The sequence below is a fragment of the Pimephales promelas genome, chromosome 25, assembly GCF_988280905.1.
Source record: "Pimephales promelas chromosome 25, fPimPro1.hap1.1, whole genome shotgun sequence".
Taxonomy (NCBI): Eukaryota; Metazoa; Chordata; class Actinopteri; order Cypriniformes; family Leuciscidae; genus Pimephales; species Pimephales promelas.
This window is the reverse complement of record NC_142793.1, coordinates 22,358,007-22,382,917: the sequence shown is the minus strand read 5'-3', so window position 1 is coordinate 22,382,917 and position 24,911 is coordinate 22,358,007. Positions and strand designations below refer to the sequence as shown.

The following is a 24,911-nucleotide window of genomic DNA, read 5'->3' as shown; positions in this document are numbered from 1 at the left end:
TATCAATTGTATTATTATGGTGACTTTTTGAGATTTCTATATAGTGATACATTTTGTTGAAATTTGTGAAATAATTGGTTAGAAAAACACATTTTACTAGGAATAAAATAGGTGAAAGATGGAATCATATTCTGTTCATTGAAACAGTTCATTGCAACTATTCTTTCAAATATAGAAAGTATGCTTTACTACAATATTCATAATTTGTACTTTAAAAATGTACATTTATTTTTTATTGATATTTATTTTATTGTTGAGTTGTATGCTACTTTCCACTGATCTTCGTCTACCAGTCAGTAAACAGTTAAAATGTTATCTAAAAACCGTCATATTTACTGTTACAAAGTCTGTCATTCTCGGAAGATATGCCATTTTTATGGAAGCCCAGAAAAAAACATACTTTTGCAAATCTTAATTATGACATAAAAAGTCAAAATCATGACATACTAAAGTCATAATTATGAGTTGAATTAAGAAGCTGAAATAATGGCATACTAAGTCATAATTATGAAACTCATATCAACATAATGAGATAAAAAAAATCTAAATGATCACTTTGTCATACATTTCCACTTAGTATGTCATAATTTAGATTTTTTTTATCTCATAATTTTGACTTCATCTCATAAAAGACTTCTGATTTGCAGGAGTTTAATTTTTTTAATGATTTTTCCTAAGTGGGAGAAATGGGCTTCCATAAATTTTAATAAAAAAAAAAAAACATGCATGGATGAATCATTCACAATATGATCATTACGATGCATTTAGAAAATAGATACCGACTTTCTTCCTTACAAATTACAGTGAAACCAATTTTATGGTATTCGTGGAACATTTTAATAAAACAACAAGGATTGTCTGAACAGGCAAATGTTAGCTTTTAGTTATCATTATTTGCCAGGACAGTATATTAACAGTTAACACAGCAGGAAAGGTGATAAATTGTAGCGTAGGCCTCCAACTTATTTCCCCCTGAAAAAATAGATATAATTCTGACATTTTTATCACAATTGTAACTTTATGTCTCGCAATTTTGAGTTTTTAGTCTACGAATTGTGAGATAAAATTCACAACTAACGCAAAAAAGTCTGAAGTATATCTATTTTAAATTTTCACTTCATTTTTTTTTCCCGTGGCGAAAACCAGCTTCCACGCTTACAGTAACTACTCTTAAAACAGCTGATAGCACTGCATTCAATGTACATATTGACAAAAACAACTTAATTATAAGTTAAAGATAAATCACACTATCAAATAGGTAGTTAAAATATTGAACATCATAATAATGTTTCTTCAGAGAACTGACTCATGGAGCACCTCCAGCGAATATGAGCTCCAGGGCTGCTTGGATGTCTCCGCCCGTGGCCTGCAGGGCTCTCAGGATGAGCTCCTCATCACGGATGCCCATGTCCCGCAGCTGCTGGAGCTGCGACTGCCACTGATTCTACACACAGTATGAAAGAGAGTCACTCCAAAATCAGCAACGCTACTTTGTGAGTTCACACTTGCTGTTTGGTTCATTTGGTGTTTTTTTTTTGATGCGGACCAAAACAGAAAATGATAGATTTTTAAGACCAACACTAAAGATACAAGACAAAAAAAAAATATTTTATAATGTATTTCTTTTTTTTAAAGGAACCGTATACAAGATTGTGGCCAATACTGGTACTGCAATCACTTTCAAATGAATGTAGAACGGCGTATCCTCCCACCTTCCCCCTTGACTCGAGGTTGCCAGATCCAGGAGGACCGTAGGCTGCTACAAGAAGCTTCCAAATCATGGCAAGTTACGAGTCCTACACAGTGAGTTTTTTTTTCGTTGTTAATTATTTATTTCGGGCTTTGTCACGAAGTATTTCGGATTCATATCAAGTTTTTTTTTTGGTTTTGCAACGTTAGACATTTTTTATTCGATTCCAAAACGTTTGTATCTGCAGCTGTGGTTTGTTTGTTTGTTTGTTTTTGTCCGCACCACTGATTGGTAGATCGGTGGAGAGTGGAGCATCAGACCAAAACACAACATGACAACATCAACATCAGTTTAGGGCTGCAACTTCACTTGTTAAATGACAATATCCTGGCCGGACTACTGTTGTCAGTGATACATGTATTTGAAATGAACATGATTTCTTAATGTCTAGTGACATATCAGGGAAAATGTATGATTAATTGAAATTAATTTCTAGCATACAGCTCCTTTAACTTGCCAAACATCCAAACGTACATATGTGCCAGGGATGGAAATTAGCACCAGCCACCGTGGCGGATAAATAAAAGTAGTATGCTGTTTCACCGGGACACTTTTAGAGGAGGCACACCTTGGGAATTTACCCTATGGAATAAATGGCTTAAGTATTGTAGATCTTGTAGTATTAAAGGGATACTCCACCGTTTTTTCATATTAAACTATGTTATTCCCTTAACTAAAATGAGTTGATGCATACCTCTCTCGTGTCAATCGCTCTGGCGCGAGACACTTTGATAGCACTTAACTAGCCCAGTTCATTCAATATGGGCAGAGGTGTAGTGGTAAAAAAAGAGGTGGGTGAACTATAAATTCTGGTGGACCACGACGTGGTCACCAGGTAAGGTGGGCCACTGCCTACTGGTGTCTTTGTATCCTGATGACATTGCTATATAGGGAGGGCTCGACATTAAAGGAGTAGTTCACTTTCAAAAAACATTTGCTGATAATTTACTCACTCCCATGTCATCCAAGATGTCCACTTCTTTCTTTCTTCAGTCAAAAAGTGATGAAACCTTTCCAGGATTTTCTCCATATAAAGGACTTCAATGGGAACCAAATGGTTCAAGGTCCAAATGAGAGTTTCAGTGCAGCTTCAAAGGGCTTTAAACGACACCAGACGATGAATAAGGGTCTTATCTAGGACCCTTCGAGTCATGACTCGAAAAAAGATTTGTTCACTTTGATGAACGAGTTTGAACAGGAGAGTCACAAGGCGAGCATTTGAGCTTATAAAATTTTAACTTTTTAATTTATTTTTTTAAATGAGCGATCGTTTCGCTAGATGAGACCCTTATTCATCGTGTGGTGTCGTTTAAAGCCCTTTGAAGCTGCACTGAAACTCTCACTTGGACCTTGAACCGTTCGGTTCCCATTGAAGTGCATTATATGGATCTTGGAGTAAGTTAAAAGTCACTTTCCCCAACGCTGTTTGAACATCTCTAAGTGCTGTAATGATGATGCTGGTCTAAATTGGCACTGGATCTCTGGTGGTTACTCACGTGTAAGCTGGACATGCTGGAGACCTGCAGGGCCTGTTGCAGTGCCTGGTTAAACAGGTCGTTTGTTATTGGAGTGCCTGCAGGAATAGGGGACACTCCTGAAGAGGGACCCTGTCACAGACAATGACATGTTTGTTCTTTTATGAATGTGTGCAAATCTCAAACATATGGAAGCAAGTTTCCACCATTGCATAAAAAAGGTAATTGCGTCTTTTTATCTCACAATTCTGTCTTTTTCCCCTTGCAATTCAGACTTCCTAGTCTAAGTTTATGAATTGCAAGATATGAACTCAAAATTGCGAGGCAAAAAAAAAAGAAATGACCTTTTTATTTTTTCTTATTCTGTGGCAGAAATAAGCACTGCAGTGTTGCACAGTGATAAATAGGACCGTGAAGCAGTCATAGCCATGTTTTATCATGAATAAAGCTATTGACCAATCAGAATTAAGGACTGGAACTAAGCGTTTTATAATGCTGTGAATAGTCTATTGAAATGCACTGTACCTGGTTTCCAGTAGTTGGTGTAACAGCACTGCTCTCGGGGGTGCTGGCAAGGGCTAAAGCCGTGGCCAGCTCACTTTGAGTGATGGGTCTGGGGCCGACGGCTCCATTGTAACCGAGAGTTGCTGGCCTCATGCCGGCAAAACCACTCGCAAGAGTGGACGGCCCACCACGATTCACCTACGGATGATAAAGCAGCCTTAGGATCCAATATCGCAAATGCACATACTCTTAATGAAAAACAGTAAATCATAACAAACCGACTGGAAATCTTCCTCATCATCCGACATGCCTTCAAAGAGGAAACCTCCTGTAGATTAAAAAAAAAGTTTATGCATTAAATCTACATTGGATCGCCAAAATGACCTCACACATTATGTTAATGGTGAGCAATTTTTTATGGACACCAACCTGGCATGTCACTGTAAGAGCTAGAAGACACATTTCTGGAGGAACTGGCGCTCTGCTGGGGCGGCACACTGCCAGCCACCGAGTGCAACACCAGGATGATGGCATTTACCAGTGCCGGGTGGGAATTGGCCAAACTGGTGAGACAGTTAAGATGGGGCGGGTATTTTTATCTCTAACCTAAAGTGCAGTATATGATTCACATTTTGAGGCGGATAAACCACAGGTTCAACAACATCTATGGCATTCACAACCCCTTTTACTCATAAGCCAAAACGAAATGATGAAGTATTATAAAGACAATCACTGCCAGTCGAAAAACTTTACAAACTTGCCTTATGCTTAAATGCTTGAAATTTGTTTAATATACAAATATAAATTTAAAAAATGAATTTATTTTTAAAAATGACAGTTTTAAAATAATATTATATTTTAAGTTAATCATTATTATATTATCAATTATTATTGATGTATTATTGTTATATTAAGATTGGTTAGTTAATTAATAAAAACATTACTGATTTATTGTTGTTTTTATTATTACTATTATTCTTATTTACAATATAATAAATTGCATAAAATAGTATTGATTTATTATTGTTATTATTGAAACTGCAGATGCTGCTGCTTATAAAAATGACTACTATTATATTAACATTGTTTTATAATAATAATAATTATTATTATTATATACATGAAGTTAATCAATAATTATTTTATTATATATAAATTGATTAATGATGATATTATTGATTGATTATTATATTATTATTATATGAATAACGTTGTTGATTATTATTACTATATACATTAAGTTATTTAAAAATTATTTTATTATATATAAATTGATTAATGATAATATTATTGATTGATTATTATTTTATTATATGAATAACACTGTTGATTTATATTTATATAATTGTTGTATTAATATTGATTAGTTAATTGACAAAAACGGTAATTAAAATAATATTAATTATTTTTAAATTAATATTAATATGTATTTATTATTTTTAATAATTATTATTAATTGTTATAACTATAAATATAATCAGTAATAAAAGAATAGAATAAATATGAATAAATAATACATATTTATTATTATTATTAACCATAATAACATAAAATCATTGATTTATTATTATTGTATTATTATCAATACCACTACTACTAATAATAATTATTATATTTATCCTGAATAGTTAATATAACAATAGATTTTTTTATTATTTGAGTTTTATTATCACCATTATTATTATCCTCATCATTATTATTGATTACATTTAATATTATGTATTTACTTTTTTCTTATTATTAATATTAATACTACTACTATTAATAATAATAATAATAATAATCATTTATTAGTATTTTTGTGGGGCAGTTCGTAAAGAAAAAGCAGCGATTTAATTCTGACTGTAACGAGGCTCACTCACGTGTCAAGCATGCTTGGGTCTGTGAATTGTATGAAGAGGTCTTTGTCTTGAAGAACCCCTGAAAACGCAGTCAATAAACAGAAGTACAGTAAGTCTTCGACACGCCTCGCATCGCAAATCATTTCTGCTTCTGAACGCACCAAGAGCCACAGGATCGCTGCTCAGCCCTGGAGTTGCCACGATGATCTGGTCGAGGGATTCCTTGTTGTTCAGCATCTTAAACACCTGGAATGGGTGAAGAAGTGTGTGAAAAAGTACTCAAGCATCCAGAACCACCAACAGACACTCGCAATCGGGATGCCACTCACTACCGTCTATTGAACCTACCGAATCCCTGTATGCAGTGCTGGTGTGAAGAGCTGCTTGCAAGACTCGAAATTCCCTCGCAGCCGCGACCTTGTCCACTGGCTCTATAGAAGAACATAAAGGGAATAAATAACGGACCATGTTTATGTTGCTTTTTGTCTTTTATGGAGCTTGACAGTTTCTGTCTATACATATTTTCCCTTGTATGGAAAGGAACAGCATGAACATTCTGCCTGACGTCTACTTTTGAGTTCAACAGAAGAACACATACATAATTGCATCGACTCACCAGGGTGGATCACAGGTTCTGGCCATGACCTTCTCAGGATGTGCACAGTGGATCCAGACTGAATCCCATAGGACTCCAGAGTCAAGTCATCCTTTAACTTTCTACCACAGTACACCAATTCTGTCATAGGAGATGATGGGAAAACTGTTTGCAATAATGTCAAGATTCGTCTAGGGTTCATGCCTGGTAACATTTTTATGAATCACAACAATGCATGAACGTGATTAACACACACAAACACACGTCGGTAGCTGGAATAGACACTGGTGACTATTAGGATAGTTACTAGTGATTATGATTAGGAAACAGTTACCTCCAAAATTGGAATTGGTACAACAGTTGGAATATTAATTATTCACTTTTCAATAGTTTGTATCTGACCAACCACATAAATTCAAAGAATTCACTAGCATTATTAGTCAGACTCGGAGTAATTATTATAGTAACTAGCAATATATAATCAATAGTTTTTCAACTTGATTCACTATGGATTCATATAAATACAAGTACAAAATAAATTGTAAACAGATGCAAAGGGGCTTGAATAACGGGCAGACCGCTCAAAATTAATACATTTTAATGGTTTTAATTTGACTTCCAAGTCAAATTACAACATTAAGGGCTCTATTCTTTTTAATTCGTATATAAAAACTGTATTAATTTGAAATGTAGCTGCCATACTGTGCCACCTAATTAATATTGAATGAGTCTTTTATGCGTGTAGTATTATAGGCTATGTTACCTATGAGCTCAGGATCTGGTATGGCATCTGGGATCTGTGCTGACACCAATTGCTTGAGAGTGGAGACCCGATACCCGCCGGGAGGAACATCTCCAGGTTCAGTCTCTGGAAACTGGAGCACCGACTTGGGAAGAGATGGTTGATCCACCAGCTTTAAACACAGACGCCACTCTGATGACGCCATTGATCTAACGTCTTACAGCAGCACGCAGATGCCGTGCTTTCTTTTTTGGCACAGAATCGGTGAATATATCTATCACTCTTGAAAACGCAATCTGTTTTTGCATTGAATTAATAGTATCATCAGCGACTGTTTCCATCCGTGCAACATGACGTCATGCAGGAAAGATGGTGGTTCTGGGAATCGTAGTTTTCCTGGTGTGTTCACAGACTGTAGTACTGTCTTTTGAACAGAGGGGGCAGAGTAGTTTTGAATGACAGAAATACATATCCGACACTTTTGTAGCCTATAATAACTGTTTTGTAATCTTATGATAAACAAACTATTAAAAAATTCCGAGCACAGTAGTAGCTTTCCAGTGGCTCCTACAGCTAAGGAAACTCATTTTAAGTGCATACTATTTTTAAGACAACGGTTTAATTTTGAAGAAAATGCCTTTTTCTTGTGTTTCTTCAAAATACTTTTTGGGAAAATATGTCTTATTGGTTGGAATCAAAGATTCACTCACTGCCTACTTTTGCTAGCAAACATGTTATGTTTGGAATGCTGTTGGACGAGAAAATAAATTAATTTCTTATGTAATGTTGACACTGGGCAAATTTTTCATTCATCCAAATGTATAAAGACAAAACCGTATTTTTCAGTATTTAAAAGAGACTTGATTTGTAATTTCTATCCAGCGTTGGAATCTATGAAAAGTAAAAAGGGCCAGAAATTGGCTGGAATAATAAGAGTCCTTGAGAGGCATAAAGAGACCCCTTTGAATAAAAAAAAGTGTGTCTCGGAGAACCCACGTCCAGGTTTTTTTTTTTTTTTTGTATCTAAAAAAAATTTAACTTAAAATAAAACTTATTTTATTTCAGCTAGTTGACAAGGCAGCATTTAACACCACAACCTGACTTATTTTAAATAGTAAATAAAATATTTCAGTGAAATTATTTATAAAAAAAAAAATAAACCATTAGATATTTGTATTGAAGTCGCCTTAAATACAAATATCAAATGCTTTATTTTTCACCTTTTTGTTTTTGAATTAAAGTTTGAAAGTTGAATGAAAACATGTTGACTTTAAAGTGCACAAGCTAAAAACAACAACATGTAGGCTAGCTCATCTTTGCACAAACCAGCTTGCCAAATATGGGGATACAGGGTTCAAATTTAATGTTAGTGGTTAGGATTTCATTTCTCCTTGATGTCGCCCTGTTAACACATGGATCCCAGGTAAATTGCTATCAAAATCTGCCATTTTTCACTCATCATTAAATCTATGTAGTTACGGCATATACCAGTAGGGGCAAACTAGACCATGCTAACTAGTTTACTAACTTCTCCTTAGTAAATTGAGATAATCAATCTGCTAACAATAATAAATAAGCAATTTGGATCTAGACATGATATAACAACTTTCCATCCAAACGATTGGCCTTTCAAAGAGATTAGAAATCTTCACTCTTAGAAGAAAAGGTTCTATATATCAGTGCTACATATTTGGAACCCCTAAAAGGTTCTATACACTCTTAAAAAAAGGGTTCCTCTTTAGAACCCTGGGGTTCCATACTTGGCCAATAGAACCTTTTACCAAAAAAAATGGTTCTATGAAGAACCATTTTGGAGTTCCATATATGAAGCGGGGGATGGAACCATTTCTGGTTCTAAATAGAACCATTTCTTCTAAGAGTGTTGAATGGTTGTTTGCTTTATATTCTCTCATTCCTTTCCACTATGACCTGAAATGTTTTGTTTGGATCAGTTATTTTCATTCCAAGCCCTCATCTCCATCAGTTTGCGGTGCTAGTCAGGGTTTTAGAGAGGAAGGACTGTATTTGTGCTGTCACGCAGTTATTCGCTATGACAGATGGTCTCTTGGCTGGATACGCTTCTCAGAGAGCGCCAGTCTTCGCTGAGCTCTTCTACTCAGTGTTGCACGCCTGACAGCGCCTGAGGGAATCAGGACACACCAGTTATGACAGGGATAGAGGAGGAAGAGTCCAGGCATTTCACACCCTGCAAAGAGACGCCCCGTTCCAGTGGAACATGGCTCAGCTACAAAGGCTACATTGGGCTTGTTTAAAGATCAAGACAAGTCTGAAAGTCTGTGCGGGGAAGATTAGAGAAACAGTGTCCGCTTCTAAACTACCACCACGGCCGCTCAGACTGGTCATTTTGAAGTGGAAATTAGACGTCCATTTTGTGGCAGGAGACTAAGAGAAATCTTTTACATTTTTAATAAAAACTCACAGGCTAATGGCTACATGTCATCCAGTGTGGCTATAGCCTGCTCAATTTCAACGAAATATGTTGGAGAAAAAGGAAGTACCCTGAAGGAACTTTCGCATTCTTAATTGCAGATTAATTGAGAATTGCAGACCTGTTGTGTTTTATAAGAAAAAAAGTCATACGGGTCAGTAAGTTAGCAACGGCAGAGTTTGTTTGGGGGGGGTTGCTTTGAAGTGTAGCCCTTTGCTTACTGTAGAGAAATATGATATGAGAGTATGTGTATTGTGCAGCGTGTTTGTGATTTGATGGTTAATGGAGTCTCTTCCAGTAAGGTCACTTTATATTCACATCACACAGTACAGCTTGATTAATGGAGAGGCCGAGGAATGGATTCTTTAATTTGATTAATTAAGCTCAAGACCTTGTCTGCGGAGGTCTGATGAGAATTGAATATAAGCATTCTGAAGGGGCTGGAAACCAGCATTAAGGGATCATTATAGATGGAATAAATGAACATTATGTGTCAATCACGAAATTCAATGAATGAAGGAGAGGCTAATGGGTTTGATTACATGCAACCCCATTAAAACTTTTGTCCTAGTTTAGCCCCATGTGCATGAAGAGATTAGTGACTGGGACACAACTAATGGAGTGTCATTATCTCGATAAAGCAAGCTTAATATCATGTGGTGCCAGTGATGCCACAATTATCATCATTAACAATGGGGCAGGGGACCAACGCTTGTGCTGCCAGAGAGCAGGTGAAGAGGAGAAGAGCACTTTTGTGAAGGTTTCTATTTGTTTTCTATTCGTTATAAGTACGTACGCATTTCACAGAATTGAGCAAGGGGGCAAGAACAAGACTTCTTGTGAGGTGGTCTGGCCGTGGCGGGACATACAGTTCATACAGTGCATACGTGTTACAGTTTTTAGAGATAAAACTCTTTACTTTCGATTATCATGAAAACAAATCTCAGAGAACGGTCGACTAGGTAACTATGTGTTATTAGACCAAAGGTTTATTTTGCAGTGGAGTTCTCCTTTAAATCTAATCAAAAATGGTACTAAAATGACACAAGAAATGTAGTCAGGTTGATCCTGTCTTATCTCTCTAATCTTCAACCTCAAGTTTTCCTTTGTTGTACACTGTAAAAAAAGATACACCAAATCTACTCAATAAAAATGAGGCAACAGATTACAAGCAATATTATTAATTAAATTTCACAAGGTTTGGTATTGAGTAAATATTAATTAAACAAGACTCTTAAAAGTTATCCATTTAAAATGAGTAGATTCGAATAGAAAACAGAACAGAATTAATTATAATCTAAACAAAAATGTTGAGTTAATTTGAGTTAATCAATGCAATTAATTAAATCTAAATTTTCCTTTCCTAGAAATAATGGCCCAGAAAGTACAGAACTTAACAAATACTCAAATGAGAATTTTATTAACAATTCACTTTTGTGCTTTCAACGCATTGTAGCACATCATTGTACACTGCATTCACAGTCTCATTTCAAGACAAAAGTAGGATCTTGCATTTCAAACCAGACATTTAAAAAGGACATAATACTGACTTCAAACTATTTAGTAAAAACAAAAATAAATGCCATACACGTGTCCATAAACCTGTTTCCATGCTTTTTCACCTCACATAGCCACTAAATTGGGTCAATAAAGATCTTAAAATAAAAATACTCCATAAATACTCCATAAATCCTTAAAGGTCCCGTTCTCCATGTTTTTTTTTTAAGCTTTGATTGTGTTCATGTTTCGCGTGTAAAAAACACTGTATTTTTCACACAATTTACTTATCTGTATACTGCTGTTTTCACTGTCCAAAAAACGGCCCGATTGACTTACTTGTTCTATGAAGTTTATCATTTTACAGGTATTATTTATGCTCTAACAGCAACATTACACACTAACTAAAGTTTAAAAAATGGAATCGAGAAGAATGGGACCTTTAAAGTGCAATTTGTACAGAGTAAAATACATTTGTACTTTGAATTTACAACAATTGAAATGTCATGACATTCGTGGGAAAAATCAGTACTAACTTACAAACATCAATGTGCAATTCTCAAGTAAGACATTGTGTAGCACAAAAGTCTGCACTGCAATACAGTCTCATTTCAAGCCTGAAGTTTGCTCTTTCTTGAGGGATTGGACTTTGTTGATCCAGTTCCAAGAAACGTTTTTGGAATACCTCAAAGGTGTACAAAGGTGATAATCGAGAATCAGCGCGTAGGTCAAGCCAAGGAGGACAGAGCAAGGCCGCTGCAATATTTCCAAGTCCTGTGATGACGATTCGAATGTTCTTTGGGTAGTTGCTTGTAGAAGCTTCAGGTTTTGGGGTCAGAGTAATGGCCATTATGAACTGTTCCTTCAAGTTCTCAGTGTCCTGCAACATAAAATTGTAGTGTCTTAGTATAAAACTGTCAGAAGTATATTGCAAGCATATAGCAGAACTAGACAATACATTCATTATGGTTTTCATAGCTTATAAATCTATTTTATTATATTTTTTTTTCTCACAGGCCTTGGTCTCAAATTGTTTTCTTCTCTATTTTGATGTTTTTTTCTCTATTTTTTTTTATGTTTGTTGTAGTCTACAAATGTTCTTCCATTGTAATGAGGGATTTATGGTGTTCTACTACTATTATATCCCTCACTATGTAGGCTACAGTATCCATAGACATAATATATACATAGACGCCCTATTGGCCGCTTTGGAACGTTGCTGCGATACGTCAACGGGTCCGCCATTTTGCGGAGGTCAAGACTGCATTGTAATTAAATGTAACTAAACGGGTGAGCTGCGTTTTTCTGGATAAAAACATTCTTGGATAAGAATGCTGAAGATCCCCATACTGAGATATTTAAGTTTGCTCATTGTGGAAAAAGCATTTTATGTGATTAACCAGATTTTAGCAATAACATTGATAACTGATGGATCATTTATGATAATACATATGTTGTGGTACAACTGTAGTGCAATGCAAATAGTAATTATAAAGTGAAAAGTACTAGTAAATAGTTTAGTCAATAAAATAAACAAATAGTATACAGCAAATAAAATGGTAATGAATACATGTAAACATATTGATAATAGTTTATTAATAATTCTATAATAATAGCAATAGAATAAGACATTTCTACAGAATAAACACACACAAAAAATATATTTAATATTTAGCTCTTTGTGCTAAATTTCAGTTTTATTGATCAGTAATAGGCTAGCCATTATAACAGAAGTAGCTTCAGTCAAACATACTGTTAAAATAGCCTAAATATAAAGTTATGAAACTTTACTTTGCCTTCAGCCAAAACTATTTACCAGGGAACCATTACTAGATTAATGAGACCAAAGATAAACACAAATTATACGAATTATATCTCATTTTAACCTCTTGACTAGAGACATCCGAGCCAGCGGCAACCGTCAGAAGCACTGGCCGTGGTACGGCTGTTCCAGGCGGGGGAGACGAGCGCTGGGCGGGGGCGCGGCAACTCCGAAAACTTCAGATCAAATTTTTAAATAGGCTCTATCTTTATAAACAAACCACATATTTGAGCTTTAAACAACTACATTGTCGACTGAAAAACTATTAAAACTACATTGCGTGACACAATAACAGTAGTATTTAATCTCTAAACGTTACTTACTAATTAAATCATGACCAAATACAACCAAAAACAAACGTTCAGTCTTGCTTGTGAAAGGTACTTCCTCGAAAGCTGTTTTCAGTTGTGTGGCGATTTTTACAGCCCCAAGCAGCGGACAAAAGAGGCATTTTTCTCAATTCCCTGTATGAGAGGCATGGGAAAGTTGATCTCCTCAATATGGCGGCGCCATATGGAGTTTAACCGTAGAGACGGAACGGACTATTTTCTTTAGCGGAAGCAATACAATCGTTTTTAAATCAATAAACTCCTTTTTAAATCAGTAAATCGTGTCAAATTATTTATTTATTTGGTAAGTAGCCATGTAATAAGCAGGAAAATATAGAGCAAGGTGGTTGTTATAGCGAATACCCCGTCTTCATCTCCGCTTCGCGTCGGTCATAAATCAGCCTGTCAGGTTTTTTATTTGCCATAACAACGCCTCGCTCGACATTATCCCTTACATATAACCACTACATGCGTTCTTTTTACTAGTCCAGTGAAAACAAAATAAGTTTTCTTACCTTAGTCAACCAGCTGCAAGATGAGCAAGTGGAAGACGACGAACATTCACCGTCTGTAGGCAGCTTAACGTATCTCTTCTGCCGTCTGGTGCACTTTGACAGGAAGTGCTTTTGCCTGATTACATTAATTTGAATTCACTCAATATTCTCTCCATTTGGAATTAAATTAATAAAAATGCTTAAGTTTCATTTAACTACAATGGGTGGTTTTTATTCCAAACATTTTTATTTGAATTAAATTAATAAAAATGTTTAAGTTTTAATTAACAACAATGGGTGGTTTTTATTCCAAACATTTTTATTTGAAATTTAATTAAATATTTGCCTCAAAATCAAAAACACAATTATATTGAATACATTTTAACCAAAAACATTAATTAAAATCTACATCACCACAGAATCATTTGTTACAGTGTAATTAGTCTCTACTTATAGAGGATTAAATATAATATTTCATATAATATAATATACATATACGTATAAAAAGGTATTCCATAAAAATAACTGCACAGTGTCCCTTGAAGGCAGTTTAAGATTGGCTTTTTATTATAGTCTCCAGTTTAAATGGGCCCGAGGTAAAGCTTTATGATTTAGACACCAATTAAATGACCTCACTCACACACTGACAGTTGAACTAAGAAGACCACGGCCTTCGTGAGGTATTTTGAAGGAATGGGCCCACAATGTCAAAGTTCAGATACGCCACGGCTAATGTGTTTGACACTATGGACAGTGAGTCTTAATTACGTCTCTTAATTAATTTCCTCCGTCTACAATGTCTACACTTATGATTAGGCTACAGACTGCTGGGCATTTTATCCTTACAAGATGAACCTTAATGGGACAGTACACCCAAAAATCTAAATTTACTCTGCCATGTCTTTTAAAACATTTATTTTTCTTCAGTAGAACACAAAAGGAGTTATTAGTAGCTGTAAATATATAATCGGATTTATAAATGTCCTAAAGACACTATCTGCGTCCCAATTCGCATACTATCCGTCCTAAATAATATTCGAAAATAGAATTAGTGCGTCCCAAACCGTAGCATGTTGAAATGAGTGTTTCAAAGATACCCGGATGGTCTACTTTTTCCGGTCAGAATCCGAAGTGTAGATCGATTATATTGATATTGCCCACAACCCCTTGCGCGATGCGCGTTGGACGAGGATTCGGTTAGAACTACAAACACGAGTAAAAAGTGTTAAAAAAACTACAGGCACGGAGGTCGCGCGAGTCCCGCGGTTATGTTGAGAGGTTTAGATAAAGAGGTATGAGTGATTTTATCACCATCTAAACTAACGAATATTAATTTATTCAATGTTCTCCACATTATATTGCATCTGCAGCAGCATTGTGAACTTTTGTAAGGATACGTTTAGCCATTACTTTTTAAATGCATCATTATATTTAAATTGCAAAACGCGAGGAAAGTATCCGCATGAAAGACCCATGACTGGCAGATTAACGTGCTCCGATACGGTAGGAAATTAAATTAGATTGAATGGAGGATTTTAACTGTGTCAAGATGATTGACGGCGAGGATGCACGCAGCACGCGACAGAGATCCGTTAAAGATGACGTGATAGTATGTCCCAAAGCTTGCCTACTCTTTTGCTACACACTCTTTTTCTTCAGAAAAAAAAATACATACTTTTAGGGCATAGTATAAGTAAGCAAATTGGGACGCAGGGACTGTGTGTGGTAGTTGCATAGGCATTGTTAAATATTCTGAGTGTTATTTTGGCATTCTGCTGTGTTGTTCCCATGCAGCTAATAAAACTATGTTGTAAAAATGTTTTGCTAAAGGCCGAGGTAAACTTCATTTTCATCTTGACATCCAAAACTAATGGAGAGCCAAAAATCCAAAAGACCCAAACAAAAGAACCAAAAAAACGATGAAGAATGAAATGCTGCTTGGTTTACTGTTCTTGTTTTGAATCGCTCTTTCTGCAGTCAGTTGTCTTGACTCATCTGTCACAACATTCACCTTGTGCATACGCTGTTGTACTGTACCATCCATGCGAGACAAAAATGTGACATTTAAGAAATCCTATTAATATGAAAACCATTTTAGTTTTTTTAACATTTTTGTGGGAACTATGACACACTTCCAGTCAAAGGTTCGGGGTAAGATTAAAAAAAGAAGAAGAAATCAATACTCTGAGAGTGAGAGCAGATCACCGGACTAACTTGAGGTGTGTTGACCATGACGCGACGAGACTCTGCCGGTGGCGTTTACAGGCCAAGCAAGACAACAGAATATCAAAATAAGATTCCATGAAACAGACACAGGGAATCGTGACAATTTCACATTATTACCGTTTTACTGTATTTTTCAGCAAATAAATGCAGTTTTGGATAGCATAACATACTTCTTTCAAAAAACATTTAATCTTAATTATTTCAAACTTTTGACCGGTAGTGTATATTCAGAAGACTTTGAACAAGACATATGATGACTTTTTTTGTCATTATGCAGCTTTTTCATTTTTTTTTTTTTATATCAAGAAATTAAATTTCACCTCCTGTGTTCCACAGAACAAAGAAAGTCATGTAGTTTCGGAACAGCATGAGTGTGAAAAAAATAATTTTGGTTTGCTTTTACATTTTTTGGAAATTTGTTTTAGTATTTGCAGTCACTTGAAGCTCTCTGCTTAGCTGGAATGTATGGGAAGTGAGTTTGTGTGCTTTTATCAGAAACAGTTTGCGTACTGCAGCTACGGAGGGCTCTTTTCTTCGATTCTGGGCTGGAGTAAGTTTTACGTTTACATGTGGGAGTCAAAAACCTTGGAGGTGAAGATGAAAACACAGAATCCGTGGACGACAGCCTTGATGATCTAATTCCACCTCTAAATTCATTGTAATCATCATCACAGCACAATGCATGATATAGCGTCTTGTCGTAAGAATGGATCCTTCCTCCAGATCCAAAGAGCCAGGGCGCTTTAGGGCTGTTTTGAGCCTTTAACGGTCCATTGAGGGCAGGTAAATCTCCACAGCTCCTGCGGTAAAGGTCTAACTCTTGCTTCTTGGCTATGGTTGGGTTACGGAGAGTATTGTGCAGTAAGTGGTTGTCGGATAATGTTTCATTGTGCAAGAGGTCGCCACGGTCCTCGCTGCAGCACACTAGTGTCAGGTCACCCTCTGAGTCAAGGTCGATATCTGATGTTAACTTGTCAATTTGGACCACAACCTGAATGGAAAACGAGAAAATTGAATGAATGTCATGAAATAACTCATATGATATCTGAAGCTTTTGTTCACTCTTAAAAAAATCCCATATTTTAAGGTGGAGCCAATTTTATTGACCAGAATGTTATAGAGATTTTGGGGTGCCCTTTTTTAACCAAGGTCAGTAAACAACCAAAACAGCAGCACTAAAAATCACTTAGCAAGCAAAGCCCAGCAATTCCATTCAACTTTAAACATCTAGTTTCTCAGTGTTGATGAAAAGACCTAGACCTGAATAATGTCAGTAGTTTCATAGTTTATATGCCTGAGCTTAAGCCATAAATGAGTAATATATACAGCATATGGATATGTATCTATCCTTTCTATCTTTATTCCCCCCATCTCACCCCATTTCACCCACTGGCATTGGAATATTTAATATGTTTGTGCTGAAGGGAATTTGTCCTCCTGCTGTGTTAGTAACTGCATCTTACATAAGAACTCAACCATACGCTTATCAATATTCCTCCTCTTGCTTTACCCAGCTCCTTTTCTGAGCAGGGTCTCAAGGCTGGTGCACACAATTCAGAGACAAAACAAAGCACAAGAGTTGCGATACCACAGACGGAAGCCTCTTTGATCAGAAAGTCTGTCTGTAGATTTTATTAAGATTATGTAACATATATATGGTTATCTATGATGGGCTGGCGTTCAGATTTAATACATCTTCAATCAATATTAAGCAGCTTAGTATGCTATTTATGATGCAGTTATGTTGGATTTGGATTTTGATGATAAAGCTCTGCGTTTGGATTAAAGTTATTATTCGTTGCTTCTGATTTTGACGAGCTCAGTGCTTTGCTGCTGACGCATTCAATCCAGGATGTTGCATTATTGAGTGTTTATAATATAGCAGAACGGCTATTCAGCGGCAAGCCATGGGCTTTTGGCTGTTGGTATTCGGTAATGAGCAGTCAAATGTAAACAGGAAAAGCCCAAATGACAGGCATTGAAAAGTCCATATCCATTCAAACGCACCTGCTGCTCGAGAGCGCGCACAATACGTCGTAAACAATCCCACTGTACAAGGACTGTACAAATATAATGTACTGTATTTACGAGTAACACTGCCAAGTATGATAAGCGCTGTGGGGTTATCAGAGAGATACATTTTTGAAGCTCCACTGAAAGGTCCTAGTTCGTTCACTTTGAAATTAATTTTTGATATGTTTTAGCTTACCTCAAAGGCATCCAAGATGTAGGTGTCTTTGTTGTATCTTTGTCAATTTTGACATTTTTCAGTCAAACCGTTGTTGTCTGCCAGTCATATAACGTTAATGCAGGTATGGGGATCCACGTCAAGAGCATGCACAGAGCATCAAAATTAAACATGATTTAATGACTCATAAATGTAAGTACACATTGATGGCCTAAGACACGAAACGAGCGGTTTGTGTGAGAAAACGAACAGTATTTATATCGTTTTTACCTCGTGTAATCACCATAGACAGTCCAAGTGATCTGAATCAGTTGTGCATTGTCCAACTGAACCGAACTGAATCAGTTCAATGTTCCGCCGGAACGGATCGCTTAAGTTGCGTGTGTACGTCACTCAACATTTACACGGAGATTTTACCTTTTACTAAACATATTTAGATATACCAAAATCGTTTACCATTGCGATTTCCTGTATATCTAAATATGTTTAGTGAAAGGTAAAACTTCCAAAATCTCTATATAAACAAAGAGTGAGATAAGCGTGCAAGCGATCACTTCCGGCGCATGCGCAGACCGAAGAGCCCGTGCCGTTAGATCAGTTTGACAAGGTTGGGATTACACGAGGTAAAAATGATATACATACTGTTCGTTTTCTCACACAAACCGCTCGTTTCGTGTCTTAGGCCATCAATGTGTACTTACATTTACGAGTCATTAAATCGTGTTTAATTTTGACTTCTCTGTGCATGCTCTTTGAGGTGAACCCAGGGTGGACCTAAATCTAATTAAATAACTGGTGCAATAAATTCTAAAAGATACCACCCAAATGTTTTTGTTTTTTTTTAATCCGCTTTGTCCCATAGTCATCAAGAACCTCGGGTCTTGGTGTCAGATAATTGCCAAACCCTCCCAGAAGGCTTTTAAATGGAGTGTGTTTGGAACAGAGTGTGAGTCAGAACAAGCTTTTGACAAGCATTGTGAGAGGAAGCCTGATTTGAAAGCAGTAAGAAAGACCCATCACCACTACTGCATGGGCTTCTTTAGCCATTGATTTTATTTTTTTACCTGGAGGCTGGCTGGAGACTCTGAAAAAAAAAAACTATTAGATTTAAAAACAGATTCTATCCTCATACATTTTTCATCAAGCATTGCTGACTTCACATATATTTGCTCTGAAAATAATCTCCATATACATTATCATATCGGTACATATATATTTATGCATTTGGCAGACGTTTTTATCCAAAGCAACTTGCATTCCAGGTATATGCTAACGGGAATGACAAATATCAAAGTTATGAACAAATATTCTTGCAGTAACGTTTATAGAATGGTCATTAAAAGTTGTCTGACCTTTAATAACATTCTAAAAATATTTCCACAAAAAATTATTGATACTTTGGGCTGTTGAGTGCTTGATCTTTCTGATTGGTTGACGAACATTCTAAGGTGTGCAATTATTTTCTGAGAAACACACAGCTAAAGTAGTTCCAGGCAGGTCTTGACCGCATTATAGTTCCATACCTCGCCATTTCAAAGGTCCTTACAGCCAACAATAGCAAAATAAACAAAACCTACAACAACACTGACACTGAACAAAGCAAATACATATTGTAGACAACAGGACAAAAACAACAAATTATTTGCATGCTTTTTGCCACCAAATTATTAAGTTTTATTATGTATGGAAAGCAGTGCACACACTCTTTCTACCGCTCTCTCTTCCACTTAAAGGAGTAGTTCACTTTTAAAAACCCTTATTCTTCGTCTGGTGTCGTTTAAAGCAGTTTGAAGCTGCGCTGAAACTCTCATTTGGACCTTGAACCGTTTTTTTGAAGTCCAATATATGGTGAAAATCCTGGAATGTTTTCATCAAAAACCTTAATTTGTTTTCGACTGAAGAAAGACAGAAATGGACATCTTGGATGGCATGGGTGTGAGTAAATTATCAGCAAAAGTTTTTTAACTACTCCTTTAAACACTGACTCACACAGTATACGGACACACACATAGAAACGTGTTGTCACTGCTGCTCTGACGATTTTATCAGTAAAATAGTTTAACAATTCAAAATCTACATGATATTTGAGGATATATGAGGTTATAGTAACAGCACCGTTGAAAGAGCAGATAAACATACAGTTTCGCTATTGCTGCCGAACACCGTGGAGAGACGCACTGACTGAGGTAATTCACTTTGCTCTCTCTCTCTCCCTCTCCCTCTCTCTCTCTTTGAGTGCATATTAACTGCATTAATATCTTCATTAGTCTGCGATCAGTGGCTGAAGCCTCCGTTAGTATCTCTAAAATGACATTTTGAATTAGTAATGATGGAGGATTGGAATGAGATTGAAAAGACATTAGTCCCACACGAAAGTTTTAAGGACAACACCTGACAAACGTCTTGAAATTCATCATCTGAACAATGCTTTGAAGTGTGATAAATGTAGTATAAGTCGAGTAATTGACTGAATTATTGAAAATGAATGCCACACATTAGGCTATCACCTCGGGTGTGCATTATTTTTCTAATAATTCCCTACAACTAATAAAACTTAGCTAATATTTTCAAAACGTTAGCCTGGCTGATTATAAGAAGCTTGAGGCTTAAAAACCAAGATTTTCAAAAACATTAACCAATATCAACATCAGCGTTCCCATTAGTGTAGTCTACACCACTGTACTGTTAATAATAACAATAAAATAAAAGTCAGTCCGGTTAAAATTGCTTATCTCTTTTTAAGTTGTATTTTATTGTATGTATATATATATATATATATATATATATATATATATATATATATATATATATATACTTATTTGATATTTACAATTGGCCCAGACAGGATTTGTGTAAGTGTGTTTTTGGCGGGAAATCAGAATCAGTGGAATTATATATTATGGATAAAATGCGTTAAATGCAGCTGAAAGTACTACACTTTTATTTCTAGCTAAAGCATGATCAAATTTGCTAAAAATATTCAATTACACATGAAAAGAACTTTTGCATAATTCTGTGTGGCTAGATCAAGCAAAGGCGACATAAGTGAGCAATGTACTGGTTACATTTGGCGGCAAAGAATTCAGATTCGTGACAAATGTTTGGCTGTTATCCATGGAATAAAAGACAGCTGAAAGACAGATGAGCGTGTGGCAAAACTAATAACCATAACAAGATGTCAGTAGTAACAATAAGGCTCTGCTGCAAGGTGTGAGTGACAGATGGAGGTGTTAACTCAGGCAATAGCGGCAGAGCTACCGGTGATGCCTGAACTTGGCCAAGGAGACAAATGAGACAAATCCAGAGGAGCTGTGACTGAGATGATGAGACAAATGCCAGTCTGGGACACTCATAGACTCAGTGACAGTAATGAGGCAGATAGATATCCACCCGAGGAAAGAGATTAATTAAGGAGATGTCCTCTCACATAATGCTGAAAGTAGTCGCCCAGCACAAAGGGAGATAACTGCGAAAGAGATGAGACATTGACAGGTGAGAAGATGAGGAAATCAGATGCGCTCCCGCGCATGTCGGTCCATTGTCTGATTCACCGGGTGTTAATTAGGCATCACAGATGACATCTTGCTTGCATGGGGTGTCAACGGTGTGTGTGGGGGGTGTCATCCTGCAAGCCTTTCTCCTTGTTAATCTATCTGTTGGTTGGTGTTTGGGTGACAAGCTGTCCAGTCAACAGCCCCTAGATGGACATAACCACTGGGGCATGGATGTATTTGTGACCTTGTGTATGATTATGAACCAACTGTATTTGTGTCTATTGGTTTGTGTATAGTTAGTTTGTATTCATTCAGTGGTGGCTTTTAGACCAGAAACCCTGTTTTCCTGAAATGGCAACAAACCCCAGTACACAAGGGGGCAATAGAGTTACCTTCAAACGTCTATGCCAGGGAACTTCGGTTCTGGAGAGCCACTCTTCTACAGAGTTTATTTCCATCCCTAATCAGACACACCTTCTAACCAACCCGGTTTTGATTCGGGATTAAGCTAAACTCTGCCGGATAGTGGCTCTCCTAGACTGGATGTGTCCACACAATGCCATTAAACAGGGTGTAAACTGCTCACAAACATGTCGACCACTTTTACAATGGTAAAGCAACTTTACGAATGTGAACGCATACGTTGGGTTGCATTATGAATTGTTTTCAGCAAAAATTCCCAACATCAATCAATCATACCTAGAGACACTTGCGTACTTGCATATGTTTCACTACAATGTAGGAACCAGTGCCTTGCTCAAGCTTGTAGATCACCCCTTGTGGGGTTAAAAAGGGAGTGACCAATCCTGCTCCTGGAGGGACACTCTCCTGCAGAGTTTAGCTCCAATCCCAATCGAACACACCTGAATAAGCTAATCAAGATCTTCAGGATTACTAGAAACTTACAGGCAAGTGTGTTTGGCGCAGATTGGACTGCCCAACCCTGCTCCTGCCGATCGACTGTCCTGCACAGTTTATCTCCAAACACACCTGAAGCAACCAATTAAGGTCTTCAGGATCACTTGAAAATTAAAGGCAGGTGTGTTTGATTAGGGTTGGAGATGAACTGTGCAGGACATTGGCCCTCCAGGAGTAGGATTGGACACCCATGGATTTAAAGTTTTTGGTTACTAGATCTCATCGTCAGACTGTGTTCGAATACATTTTCATCAAATCAATGCCTATACCAATGTCAAAACATTCCCAGAGTGTGTGCTTTACCTCCCGGAGCTCTTTCGCCACGTCCTTGAGCTCAGCGAGAACTTCCTCCAGCTGTTCCATGACCATCTTAACGTGCCTGCGGATCTCTGCTCTCCGGTCAGGGCTCGTGCTCGGTTCAAATGGTCCTAGCGCGGTGCCGTGAAACATCCTTCACATGGGGATGACAGCAGCAGCGGCAGCCAGGAGGGGACAGGACACTGGACTTCATGTCTGAAGCCCGCCACAATGTTGTTTAAACCTATCTGGATAAAAGACCCATTCTCTGGTCTGAAAAGCTGTTTGTGGCACAGCTGATGTTAGAAACCGCCAGGAACATCTGTCAGTAAATTCAAAAGGAAAACTTTCAAGACGGAAAAGGGCATCAAGAAAATTGGAAAAGTTTCAGCACTGAAGCAAACAGTTCTCGGAAAAGCTTTGTTCTTTTCCGTACGATGTTAATATTAGATAAAATGGAATCATTTTTGGCATGAAAGAACCTTTTGTTCTTAAGACAGCCAGAAAATAAATAATTGAGCTTCTATTTTGAGAGGTGTGTGACGTACCAAAAGTCATCTGTGAATCTTTTCAGTTTCTCCCCATCTATGCATCCTCCATTGCAATTCCAGAAATATTACCATGAAGCATATTGTACATTGAAGAAAAAGCCTTCAGTACAGGGGCCGTCAGTACTTGATGTGAAGAACATATGTATCCAAATAGTGCACTAAGAAAAGTAAAAACAAGTCCCATTGCCACTCGAGCTGACAGAAAACGAACGCATCTGGTGTGACACCTGGGAGGACGAGCCAAAAATTGCTTCTCTCAGAGGACAAAAAAACCCCCCAATACTCTGAGACAAAGAGAGTCCCGGACATCAGCTAACCCACTCCAGAAATCGCTCAGGCTTTCAGTAGCTTGTCTTCTCTTGGCTTTTATGGCTTTGGTCCAGAATTGATGCCGTTTGGACTTTGCTGCTCCATATGTCTATAAAAAGCTTCCGCAGAGTTGCCAGGCTTTTCCCACTGTGCCCCGTACAGTGCAGCGCATCTCCTACCCCATCTGAGCACGCACAGATAACACTAGAGACGGATGCATGCTCAGCACCTCTCTTCCAATGTTGTCCTCTATCAGTCACTGATGCTCAAGCACTTAGGAAACCTCCCCCTTCCCTCTCTCTCCTCAGTCACTCGCATTTATTTCCTATGATCTCTCTTCCATAACTCTTCCCTCCTCTTTCATAGTTGCTCCCGTGCACACACACTACCCTTTAGTCCCACTCACCCTTGTCCTGTCACTTCCATCCTACTTCCGACAAACACATCAATTCATGTACACTTCCGAGCTCGCTCTCTGCTCAGATCTTTTCAACCACTTGCCACCTCAGTTGGGGAAGCAAATTAATTCAATTCAGTGTTGCAGTGCAGGCTCTTGAATCGTGAATGCGACGGCTCTGCAGCAATTGACGCGGACCAGATTATCCCATTTAGATCGGTAATGAATAGAAGACAGACGCAAGTACGTCAGGAAACCTCTCGCCCTACCATAATTATGTGGATGCTTCAGCCTCCTGTGTTCATTTTCCTGTTGCTCTCTTCAAATCACGAATCGACCGGAGGACTGTGTCAGCAAGTTTGAAATTCTAATTTACCTTTCTATAATGATTCTCCAAAACATCCTGCGAGGCTTGTCCCAAACAAAGGCCCTCGTTATTTCTTAGGTGTCTCTGGTGGCAACGCTGATGAGAACGATTCGCTCAAAACAAGCAATTGTCTGAATGGTGTATTCAGGCATACAGTGCCAAAACGGTCGTCTAGAATAGCATATACAATCTGAGATGAAAGTAGGGAGGAAAAGTGTTAAACAAAACACAATCATTTGTGCTTTGAACTTTAATGATATACTATTCACATCAACAATGGAATTGCTGTTACTTTTTGGACCGTTTGGAGGGTAAAATGGGCAAAAACAATGGTATTGTGGCACACAGAATTAGCATGTTCAAGCACTTCTCGCATTTCTTTAGAGAAAGTTTCTAGTTTGTAAGCATTTGACACTTTGAATGATAGCTGGTTCATGGACACTAAAGGCATTGAAGTGCTCCATTATTAAAAACGTTAGAAATAAGGACTAAATGCTGAGATTTTGAGATTTGCAGAAAGAAATGGGAAGCTAATGCAATCCTTATTGCATGTGTGGCAATTCATTCATGCATTTAGGGCTAAGTACTTGCTGTTGGAGCAAACGTATTTCAGGGCCCCAAAATGGTGATGCAAATTGTTTTGTTTTCGTATATACTGACTGAATT

The 24,911-nt window shown here is 37.2% G+C and overlaps 2 protein-coding genes and 1 long non-coding RNA gene across 4 annotated transcripts; all 3 read right to left on the bottom strand.

The window, feature by feature from the left end:
- Window positions 1–813: 813 nt before the first annotated feature.
- ubl7a (ubiquitin-like 7a (bone marrow stromal cell-derived)) lies at window positions 814–7,272 on the bottom strand. The gene is made up of 10 exons (XM_039647072.2): window positions 6,929–7,272; window positions 6,187–6,306; window positions 5,919–6,001; window positions 5,732–5,816; window positions 5,592–5,649; window positions 4,159–4,292; window positions 4,008–4,057; window positions 3,751–3,927; window positions 3,247–3,357; window positions 814–1,444 (listed from the first exon to the last, which is right to left on the bottom strand). Exons 1-10 carry the CDS (start codon window positions 7,110–7,112, stop codon window positions 1,307–1,309), a joined length of 1,140 nt encoding a protein of 379 aa, XP_039503006.2. The 5' UTR covers window positions 7,113–7,272; the 3' UTR covers window positions 814–1,306.
- A 3,477-nt stretch (window positions 7,273–10,749) lies between these two features.
- On the bottom strand, window positions 10,750–13,901 carry LOC120473709 (uncharacterized). The gene is made up of 2 exons (XR_016150711.1): window positions 13,520–13,901; window positions 10,750–11,733 (listed from the first exon to the last, which is right to left on the bottom strand). It is a non-coding gene; the product is annotated as an uncharacterized LOC120473709 (long non-coding RNA).
- Window positions 13,902–14,398: 497 nt separating this feature from the next.
- LOC120459118 (inhibitory synaptic factor 1) lies at window positions 14,399–24,130 on the bottom strand. Of its 2 annotated transcripts, XM_039647073.2 has the most exons (3): window positions 23,170–24,130; window positions 22,628–22,943; window positions 14,399–16,715 (listed from the first exon to the last, which is right to left on the bottom strand). In XM_039647073.2, exons 2-3 carry the CDS (start codon window positions 22,772–22,774, stop codon window positions 16,146–16,148), a joined length of 717 nt encoding a protein of 238 aa, XP_039503007.2. In that variant the 5' UTR covers window positions 22,775–22,943; window positions 23,170–24,130; the 3' UTR covers window positions 14,399–16,145. The 2 variants fall into 2 exon arrangements, with proteins under 2 accessions (XP_039503007.2, XP_088983834.1); XM_089127708.1 differs by having other exon boundaries at window positions 22,628–24,130.
- Window positions 24,131–24,911: the final 781 nt, after the last annotated feature.

Bases quoted from the DNA above. Each gene is read 5' to 3' on its own strand.
- LOC120459118 (XM_089127708.1), bottom strand. From the start codon at position 22,774: ATGTTTCACGGCACCGCGCTAGGACCATTTGAACCGAGCACGAGCCCT. The intron at 16,716-22,627 runs GTAAAGCACACA...TTTTCCATTCAG, and splicing joins TGGCGAAAGAGCTCCGGGAG to GTTGTGGTCCAAATTGACAA.
- ubl7a (XM_039647072.2), bottom strand. From the start codon at position 7,112: ATGGCGTCATCAGAGTGGCGTCTGTGTTTAAAGCTGGTGGATCAACCA. The intron at 6,002-6,186 runs GTGAGTCGATGC...GTTCTTCTATAG, and splicing joins AGAACCTGTGATCCACCCTG to AGCCAGTGGACAAGGTCGCG. The intron at 4,058-4,158 runs GTTGGTGTCCAT...TTTAATCTACAG, and splicing joins CTCTTACAGTGACATGCCAG to GAGGTTTCCTCTTTGAAGGC.